The following is an 11499-nucleotide window of genomic DNA, read 5'->3' as shown; positions in this document are numbered from 1 at the left end:
CCCCAAGTTATAACAAGATGACTAATTTCTCATCAATTAAAAAAAGATTATCAGGTACACTAGAAAGATGTTCACCTGAAATCCTTTTTTAATTATGAATATACCACAACTAATTACTGTCAACATTGTATGAATTTGTTTTTCAACTAAATATTTAAAATTAGTGTTTCATACCTGCATTGTTTCATGTCTACATAACAGGCCACAGTAACTGTTAAGAATTTTTAAACATCAGCATAAACTGGAGAGCTGCAGCTTTTAAATTGAAATATGGATACAAAAATGCAAAAATCATCCACAAATCAAGAGAATTTCACAAGGCACTTTACTATGGATAATATTCTATTAACAGAAACAAAAAATGGTAACACTTAAAACAGTCATATGACACCACGGTTCACTTTAAATCTGTGTAAATGTCCAACACTGACTAACTGCTGGCACACTGAGTTAAATGCAGTATTTTGTAACTGTTCACAAAATTATTCTCACTGTACTACTGTAACATAGTATATCACAAGCACATCCTAAACAAAATGTGTTCTAAAACTGTATTACTTGATACAAAAGCAAAATTTTGACTCAAAGTGAGAAACTATATAGCAAGTTTGAATGGTCACTACCTGAACACAAAATGACCAGTTTTTTCTTTCTTTTTTTTCAATGAAAGACACACATGTTACTATATTACTGCTCACATTCATGGTCAGTCACTGAAGCACTCACACGCTCTCCTCTCTCTCTCTCTCTCTCTCTCTCTCTCTCTCTCTCTCTCACACACACACACACACACACACACACACACACACACACACAGGAAAAAAAAGAGAGAATCACTAAGAAACTGAAAAAAAGACCACAATTCATTGAGCTAAACAACACAAAGCCTTCAGTTATTTTTCATATCTACCAGCCAAGTTTTTGCATGTTATTGGCTATGGCAATGGAACATTTATGAAACTAATAATAAAATGTCATGTTGGCATAATCACATTTTAGAGAAAGTTTATGTCACTATTACATCACACAGATGACACACATGAAGAACTCACTACATACTGTAACAATATTATGGAAAGGATAGTTGTTACTCAGCATAAAGCAGAGATAATGAGTTGCAGAAAGGTAGAACAAAAAGACTGTTGGAAAGTGAACTTTTGGCCAACAAGACCTTTGTTGAAAATAGACAACACACACACACACACACACACACACACACACACACACACACACACGACCACAGTCTCTGGCAGCTGAAGCCACACTCAACTTCTGGCTTCAGCTGCCAGAAACTGTGGTTATATGTGCGTGAAATGCAGTTTTTTGTGTGTGTGTGTGTGTGTGTGTGTGTGTGTGTGTGTGTGTGTGTGTACATACGTATTTTTGACAAGGGCTTGTTGGCCGAAAGTTCACTTTCCGACACGCTTTTTGTTGTGCCTATCTGCGACTCAGCATCTCCACTATATGGTGAGTGGCAACTACCCTTCTCACAATCTTGTCATTACATAGTGTAGCTTTTATGTCTGTTAATTCTCATGACACATGGTTGACAAATGACTGGTATAGCTACAATGTGTTAGATAGTTAATGTGATGACCAGCATTTACAAGTAAAATTATGAAAAAAGCTGAAACAGGGGCCAAAATAGCCCACAGAAATAAAATTTTGAAATTTGAATTAGCAAAAGGGGAGCTGCAATACTGAGTGAAGGTGGGGCAGTGAAGATGGAATGAGTGTAGGGTGGGGGTTGGGGTGGGAGGAGGAGGATGAAGGGGTAGGGGAAGGGGAAGAGGAGGATTAAGAGAGACTTAAAATGCAGGTTGGAAAGAGGGTAAAACCGTATATTCGCACAAATTCTGGATCATCACAGTATGAGATTATAATGTTTTGCCACAAATATTAGATACCCTCCACCATACATTGAAAAGTGGATTGTACAGTATAAATGTAGATGTAGAATATGACTTTAAAGGTTTCAACTGTTGAGATCATTTATATTATTAATATAAAATACATTAATTTGCATTGTACCAGGTTTATTCTGAGGAAGATCAAAACACTATCATGTGAGACAGGCTTACATACAGAGATGCAACAAAATTTTACTGACAATTTTAAGTTACGAGTTGTTTCACACAAGACCACTAAATAATGTCACTGTAGAAATATTCTTCTGATGCTCGTTTCTTAAACAAGGATGATGTAACATATCAGAGATACAATCTAACCGGGCTAACAAAAGCTTTAAAAGTTTTTTATTTATTCAACATTTTTGGATTTGGAAAACAATGGGTAAAACTATTACCCATGTGTACACTTTTTGTAACTGATTAAGTACTCTGGTATTATGAAAAACTGTACACATTCACATTTTTGTTTTCATGGCAGCATTGCTTGAAATGTAGTGATACCAAATGTGGTTAAAATGTAACTGAGTACTCGCCATACTCATTAAACAAACTGTATATGTTTAGGTTCTCTGGGCTATTTTGCATTAAAAACAGACTTCTTTGAAGTACACCAGAACTCCTTTCAGATACTGTCATTCTTTAAAATAAAACTTTCAAATATACTAACATATTATTTACATTTTAGATAACAATGACATGCAATTGATAACACTTTATAATTCTGAACAACACAAGGCAACAACAGGAGCTTTTTCAAAGCTTCACATTAGTTTCTTTTTTAATCTTACATTTTAATCATTTATAGTCATTAAAAGACTGTTAACCAAATTTATTTCTCTCTGGAGACCTAGCACCACGTATTTCTTCGTTTCATTTAATGAGAGTCAAAACATTTGCTTAACTTTAGAGAGTTACAAACATATTTTTGAAGCAGTGCCACAAAGACATTAACAGCATTAGCATTCCATTTGTGCCTTTTGAAAATAAAATCAAAAATATTTAAAAGAATGTAACAAACAACTATAACCTGAAATTCAACTAATATGAAGTTATGGAAAGTTCCAAACACAAAACAATATACAGTGTCTAGGTAGAATTATAAAGGCAATTTTGTACATCCATAAATTACTAACGTTTGCAGGCATTAAAAAAATTTCAAATAGTAATGATCTACAACATTACTTCACAAAAGTAATGCCATTCAAAGCATACAATTACATTAATTTGTGGAAATTATTTCTGTCAAAATCCTTTTGTACCAAAATTTTTTATTTTCATTTTTTGTACTTCAATGTTTTTATTCTGTCGGATGAGTTGTCATTGTCAAATCTAATATTTGTGACAGAGACCCAAAAATCTTTAAAGACTGTAGTGTTTAAAGGGTTCATCCCTTTAAATCAGTGTAATGTGCCATCTCCTGTACACAAACAAATAAAAACAAAAAAGAAGAAAAATTTGTATAACCATTTATACAATACTTCAATATTCCATTCAAAATAATTGTTTAATTATAAAAAAAGGAACATATTTCTTAAAATTACATTTGCATGATGCTGGTAACTTCCTATTTTTATTTTAAGAATGAGAGTCTTTACTGTTTCGCTTTGACATTACTCCAAAATTAAGAGAAGTTATACCAAAGTAATAGTGCGCTAAATGGTATTATGTCATTCAGTGAAGTACTACTGTAAATGGTAAATGGAAATATCACTATAACAGAAAAAATTGAAACTGAGAATACTATACAGGGGCAAATGTCATTTCAGCCATTTTAATTAGAATTTAAATTATGTCCCTTCTGGGAGGTCTCCGGTAACTTAAGGCAGCGTAAGAATACTTTGGTTACAACAATGTTTTCCAACAAACTGTAATGGTAACAACAGTATAGGAATTTAAATGGTCATTCACCCATTTATAAATGTGGCTTCCATCACATGTCTGCTCTGTCATTAATAGTAAACATATACATATATATGAGATACAGGCATCTCATTACCACATGTGTCTTCTGCAAAATATACTTCTTATTTGTAAATTACTTTTTTGCTACGATTAATCTAACTTAGTCTCACTTTAGCCTTTGAATGCTTTTCTTGTATAATTTCAGCCTGGCAAAGGCTAAAACACCAGTCTTCATGAAACAGCAGTCTATTCTCAATATGGTAACAATTTTATTAATGAATAAATTCTAGTACGTTCTTCCCTAACAGTTCATATCTGACTCGTAAAATCAAATATTTATTTTTCATTCAAATTGGCAACCAGTACAAAAGCCTTCTCCAGTAATGGTTATGGTAACTGATTCAGTTTCCTCACTGGCCTCATCTTGCAGCTGCTCAACAAAACCACACTATTTCCAGAGACTGGGAAGAAGTATTACATAGCAGTAGTGCAACTATCTATCTCACTTTTTTTTATCATAAAAGTCTGAGAGAGATTTCTGTGAAGTGCAAATACATATTTTAGATTTAATAGTCACATTACGGTCACTAGTCCTCGATCGATTGTCACAGTTCTGCTCGTAAATACTGCTATCTGCTTTGTTGATGTACTACCTTTGAATGGCAGAGTTCAGGAGGAACGGAACATAAAACATTTTGCTTTCCAGCAGTAAAGTAGCTGCTGACTGTACCTGCAACATAAAAGCACTGAATTAAATGAGTGTTTCACTAAATGTCTTCAAAGATTTTGGGAGTGACATCATATCATTATCGCCAATTATTATGAAAAACATGAAACTCCAGAATGAACTGAAGCTGTATGCCACACTGGTACTACAGACATGGCTCTTAATGACTTAGCTATTCAGGCCTGATTTTCAACCTACCCAAAGGTGTAGAGAAACTGCAAGAAAGGTAAATATGGATGAGTAAACAAATTCGGATTCCACTCTTCTACATTTGAGTCACGTATTTTAACCACAACAACAACAACAACAACAACAACTTGGTCAATTTCTAACTTTCAAATTTTATGTCAGATTTACCATAAAATGAATTTTGTAGTAAATCTTCATCTTGTACCTCATGCTTTAAAATCTTATGTGTATTCTGACTGGTATCCTTATCAAATTTCCATTGTGCATCTTACAATCTGTTAATGACATTACAAACAGATAGAGCAATAAAATTTTATTTCCATATTACCATCTCTGTCTCTGTGAAGGCTACATGTAAATATGCAGTAAATGCAAAATCAACAGGTAACCCTCATCCACAAATGACACATTTTACTGTGATATATAAGATGATAAATCTTTCCTGCAACATATACATCCAAAAACATAATAAATTTTATCCAGCTCCAAAATTTTCTTTGACTGCTCACTGCTAAACATCACTACCTGAAGAGGATATTTTACATATTTTGTTTCAGTTTTATCTCGGCATACAGTAACATTATTAATCGTTCCCAAATTTATATAACAATTCTCTCATGGCCTTTCCATGACCTTACAAAAGTTTTTAAGTCTAAAGAACCAGCCCAAATTTTGACAGCTGCCACTAACATATTATCTTGTACACCACAAATAATTTATTGGGCACAGCTGAGTAAAACTGAGAAACCTTCCACAGCTAACACAAGACGCTACAGAAGCAGGCCAGTTCAGGTTAGCCAGGTGAGCTGACAAATTCTGTCTGTGAGGCACTGAGACTGGCTGCAGCCAAGCCGAGGAACCAGAGCCGTAATAGTATTGATTCAGCAGGAAGACAGAGGTGCTGCAGGGTGGGTGACCTGCTTGCTTGACATCTGAGCCATGATTCTGTCAAGGCTTGAGTGACAGAAACTGATGCTTTAACAAAACAACGGCAGGTCAAGCCTGTATAAACATTTTTCATCTCTAGTCAGACGAATGGCTGGCTGTCAGCCACCAGACCCAAGGGGGGACCTACTATGGTCTAGTGGATCAACCATACCGCTGTTAGCTGCGGCTCATACTAAGACCAATGCTATGGACTTGACACCCTCCAAACGGTGGGCCGCCTGGTGGCCTCCAGTTCAAGCCTTGGGCTGTCCAGCCACTCAGCAACTTTGCTTGTGTGTGCAAACTCCTAGCTGCCTGCCTCTGATCATGTTGGCAGACACTACTGCTGCTGCTGCTGCTGCGAGCCATCTCATCCATGCTGGATCCACAGCAAGATTCTGTGTGCCTCAGCAAACCCTGTCCTGTGCACTTGGGCAGCCTTTCGTCTGTACTGTGGGCTGCCACCATTCCTGTCCTTGCCGCAACACTGCTGTCATCACTCCACTGGCCATATGATGCTGCATGCCATTGGGCCGTCTGTTGACAGCCGCTCCTCCTTGCAGGCCACCCCACTTATGGTCAGGTAATGTTGGCCTCTCCAAGTACCATAATGACTGTTTTAGTTGGCGAATGATAAATGAAAACAAAGGCATTTTCATGAAGATTCATGAGGCAACTACAGATATCCACTCACCATTCCACTGCTAGCCCACCCAGGGTGGTGAACTACTGGCCTCCTGACCTCTGTCAACCAGATTCAACCCCACTACAGTGGAGATCACACCACCGGCCTCAACAACTGGTGGTAGAAAAGTTCTACCACCTCTACTGTTCACTGACAGAGGAACTTCACCAACTGACATCCCTGGAGAAGATGGCTTGTCAACTACAGGGCTGCAGTTTCATCCACATGCAGCATGACGAGTTCAGTACTTTTTTGTGTTTTTGTTTGACTGCAATTGTCATGGAGAGCCAACTGGTTTTTGACAAGTGCTTAATTGTAATTGTATGTACAGCATGAGGAAAGTGAACTTAGGTAGTGTTCTGAAAATAATACAACATGTGTGTTAGTTTGTGCCAGTTGGAACGGGCAATATATTTGGCTTTGAGCAAGGGGTATGGCTTATTATGCTTAAGTATGTAATTTTTAGTCATAAGTAAGTATTCAGGTGGAAAGATTAATTTATAAGAAGAAGTGCTGCATTAGTAATATATTTAAGAGCCATCATCATCATCATCATCATCGTCATTTAATGTTGTTCTCTGTAACGAGGTTTTTTGTATAACTGTTAGAGAGGCAATATCACATGGGACTACCCTGGATGAAACTTTGCAACTTTTAGCAGCTCAAGCAGCTCAGTTGCAAGCAAACAATGTGAATACATCTAAGTAAATAAGGCTCTGGAAGCACACTAGGCAAATATAGTAGAGAAAGTAAAAGTCAAGAAGGAAAGGAAATAAGACTGGCATAGACCAATTGCTCCAGAAGAAGTGGAGAAAATATGACAAGAATATGAAGCTTGGTGGAATGAAAATGTCAAGTATGTTTCTCCAGCAGTAAATAATATTAGAATTTTGAGGGAGCATCAAAGATTAAGAAGCAAGAGTGCTTGTGTGGGAGCATGAAATAAGGAGAAAGAAACCGAGTTTAATAGATGCACATAATTCTGGTATTGCAGAAATTATGCAGAGTAATGTGGAATTATCAGCTCTAATATCTTGGGAAAATGCAGAGTCTGAAGTAGCTGTAGTATCAGATACAGTAACTGTGTGCTGCACTGAAGCAGATGAGAGTGTAATTAGCAATATGGTTGATACTTACACATGTGCAATAGTGGTATCTATGCCACTGGGTGATAATGGTGGTTGTTTAGATACCACAGAGCCTGGGCTCCACAGGGCTATACATTTTCAAATGATTTTTGGGTTGTGCAGATTGGAACTGCAGAACTGCATACAGTAATTTTGTTATAGATACTATGAAGTATGCACAGGAAGGTACTGCTGTTAGTTACATTGCAAATTGTGAGGATAATAAACAAGTACAGACTCACTCACTTTCAAACGACGCAAATTCATCACTACCTGTAGGGGCATCGCCTCCTCAGAAGTGGACTGAGGAAGAGAAGAGAGAGGAAAGGTTTGCAAGGCTAATGATTGAGCCAAAAAGACAGAATCCTTTCAGGAATGTGTATGCGATCATCATAAAAAAGCTGGTAAGACTTGTAGTGTCACAGGTACTGAGGGTAAGAAAAAAACATCATGTAATTGTTCTTTGGCAGCACGCAGGTGAAATCAGGAAGACATTGTTTCAGTTGAAGGAGACTGCTACAAATGACATGTTGTGGTAAGGGTCTATTATCATGAAAGTAGAACTACCTAAACTGTATATGACATCTTTAAGATAGGAAGTTGGTTTTGATGAGCAAGGTAAAAGAAAGAATGGCATTGCAACAAGTAGTCTATCTGTAATTAGTGTTTAAGTAAAGGGAGTAAGTGAAACTACTGACCACTGTATTGTGTGTGGTAGTACCTTATGTAGTTGTTGTATAAGCACAGATTTAAGTACGTGTTTTTAGAGAAAAAGTAAAGGTAACTTTTGTTTAAAAGACAAAGTTCTGGATGGTATACCAAAGCAAAGAGCACAGAAACCACCAGACAGACAAAAATAAATGCTTAGTTAAGTACGAATTAGGTAAGAAGCTGCTGGATGTACAGGAAGAAATGCTATGCATAAGAAAAAATTGAGCAGAACTATTTACTGTTAAATGATTGCTGATGAATTTGACAACGAAAGAGAATTTGGTGATGTACTATTTGTAAGTGATGATAAAACAGAATCATGAGTCCTATAGAAAAGAAAGGAAAGTCCAGCAGACTAATTACAGAAAGTACCATTTATAATTAAGAAACAGCCAATGAACATTGTGGTTTAAGCTGAACTAGTGTAAATGAGGAACCAATTTATTGTATATAATTGTCAACTTTTAAAATATGTATCAAGACATAGTGGAATTGCTCTGAGCTGAATTCAGTGTGCTGGATCTTCTGAAGGAAGAAGCACATTGCACCGCAAATAATTTAAAGGTATGACTGAGTAAAATACACACACCTTCTACAGATAATGCAAGACGCTGCAGAAGAGGGTCAATTCAGACCAGCGAGGTGAAGTTATATGAGGGGCTACCCGCTGATATGACAGGTACTGTTTCTGAGGTGTTGAGATGGTTACCACACGCTACGGACAAGTGGAGGGACCAGAGATGTAATAGCATTGAAGCAAGAGAAAGATGGAGCTGCTGCAGTGTGGGTGATCTGGTTGCTTGACATCCAACCCACTGTTCTGTTATAGCTTGTGTGATAGAAACCGATGCTTTAGCAAAACAAGGACAGGCCACACCCAAATAAATACTTCTCATTTCTAGTCAGAGGGATGGTACTGTCAGCCACCAGCTCCAAAAGGGGGACCTAAGATGGTCTGCTAGTCTATGTGCATCAACAAGTCTCCACCTCTGTACCCTGCTGCTGTTAGTTGTGGCCCTGCTGCTCACACTAAGGACAGTGCTGTGGGCTTAGCGCCTTCCAACTGGTGGGCCACCTGGTGGCCTACAGTTCAAATATGGGGTAATGCAGCCGCTCAGCCACCTTTACTTATGTGGACAAAATTCTTGTTGCCTGCTTCTGCTTGTGTGGGCAGACACTGCTGCTGCTGCGAGCCATCTACCAATGCAGGGCCCATGGCATGATTCTGCACATCTAAGCACACCCTGTCCAGTGCAGCCTCTTGTCTGTATTGCAGGCTGTCATCCGGTGCTACTGTCAGTGTATCTGCAGTATTTCTGCTGTCATTACTCTATAAATTGTAATGACGCTATGTGCCCCCAGCAACTTGTTGACGGTCGCACCTCTTTGCAGGCCACCTTCGACACACATCTGGGTGATGTTGGCCTCTCCAATTATAATCATGACTGTTGTAGTTGATGAGCGATACACAAATGTTGTGACTACAATGATACATCAGATGACTACCACTCACCGCTACACTGCTAACCCTGCCCATGGGGGGTAATTTCGGCCTCCTGGCCTCTGCCAACCCAGTTTAGCCCTGTCACAGTAGGGGTCACACTCATGGCCTCTACAGTTTTATAAAGCACAGCACAGCCATTCTATCTAACAGAACTTCAGTCTTCAGAAGGTAACTGCTTCTGTTGGTACTATAAACCAAGAACTATATAAATAAAGTAAAATGTTGGTTTGATCCCTGTGCAGTTCTATGACATACTCAAATTAACTACTGCTGTAGTTACACCTTATCATAATGTCAGACACCCTATCTGTCCCTTACGTGTGCCTAGGTTTCAGGTGAATAACCTATGATGTTCACATCAGAACCATTGACAATCCTGCATCACAGCTATTACCAAAAGCAGAATACTAACAAGAGTAGATCTACTTGCACAAACATATGCTTAAGATATGCACTGCTATGTGTTACATATGCAGTGCCCCATACATTCTGCACATTAATGAGTGGATAGCAACAAACAGCTTTAAGCAATAATGTTTACTTACCTGAAAAATACATTCATTAGTGTGATGCCAAATATTTGGATTTTTCAGCACTGATTTTCTAAGCACTAACTTTCTAAAAATTTGTGCATGGACAGCTTACCACCATTTTACCTACTGTGCTGTTTCCTATCACTTGCAATGCAAACAGTCAACATGAAGTCTGAGCTAATAACCATTACTGGATGTGGAATGCCCTTGGCTTTGATTTGAGTTAACCAGAGATGGTGCAAACTTGTCATTTTTCAGATAAAGAATGAAAGAATCAGGCAACGCTTCCAATACACAGTCTGAGTGGTCAGCAAACAAGCTACATACTGACTTGTCTCACAAGACAATATCTGTTCTCTCTTTTTTAAAATGTCAATGGACCAATGGCTGTAAGAGGAAGCCAGGATGATAAATGGCTTCCAAAATGGTGAGCTGAGAATCAATACCATATCCTCCTGATACAGCAAGATCTATCACCTAGTCAGTGTATAAGTTTTCACTCACAGAAAGCTTCTCACTTTATTCTCAAAATACTAAACAAATTCGCAGTCTAGGAGAAAACAGAGTATGATTGACTGTCTTAAGGTGAAGAGAAATGAGACAAAATAATGTTTTGTATAAATTACAATGCTACCAATGTTACTCATTTGGATAGATATATGTAACTGAGATATCATGGGCAAAACAGAGAATTAATTGTGTTCAAATTTCTACAATTTTCTTGCATAAGATTGTATTATATATCTGTCTAGATTTTACAACATTCACACCACATTCAATACAAGGATGTCCTTTTGCACATGACTGTCCTTGATAAAAATTTGTCCCCATGCTCGCTCCTTGCATATCTACTGTGACCTCATTATTAACTCAGTATACTTGTTGCACAAAGAATTCTGCCAACAGAACTGTACTAAACTGGCATATGCATACTGAATCTGATTACTCAGATTGTAAGAATAATAGTAACATAATTTGCTATTATTATAATTCCAACAAAAATGAATGTGTATAAGGAGCAATTAGAATCAGTAAGTTGCTTCAGACATTAGTCACTAAGCCAGCAGCAGAATCATGGGAGTTCATTTTGTCTTTTTGGCAAACTGGCATTACTTTTGAAGACTACGAGTTCAGATCTGCAGCTCAATCTTTCCTGTTTTTTGTAATCTCAGTCTCTTTTCTAATCACTGCAAAACTCATTCTCAGTCATTCATTTCCTTTTTTCTCTTGATTTCTCATTTCTTTCTCCCCCCCCCCCCCCCCAAATAAATCATATTCTCTTTC

The 11499-nt window shown here is 37.6% G+C and overlaps 1 protein-coding gene across 1 annotated transcript in view; it reads right to left on the bottom strand.

The window, feature by feature from the left end:
- Window positions 1-326: 326 nt before the first annotated feature.
- The window catches only part of LOC124722698 (hormone receptor 4-like), a 138114-nt gene continuing 126941 nt past the window's right edge, over window positions 327-11499 (bottom strand). Inside the window, exon 15 of the mRNA XM_047247836.1 lies at window positions 327-4542. Within this exon, the coding sequence (XP_047103792.1) occupies window positions 4462-4542 (81 nt within the window). The 3' untranslated portion in view covers window positions 327-4461. The remainder of the gene's footprint in view (window positions 4543-11499) is intronic.

Source organism: Schistocerca piceifrons, chromosome X (assembly GCF_021461385.2).
Source record: "Schistocerca piceifrons isolate TAMUIC-IGC-003096 chromosome X, iqSchPice1.1, whole genome shotgun sequence".
NCBI lineage: Eukaryota > Metazoa > Arthropoda > Insecta > Orthoptera > Acrididae > Schistocerca > Schistocerca piceifrons.
The sequence above is the reverse complement of the archived record's forward strand: the minus strand, read 5'-3'. Positions and strand labels throughout refer to the sequence as shown.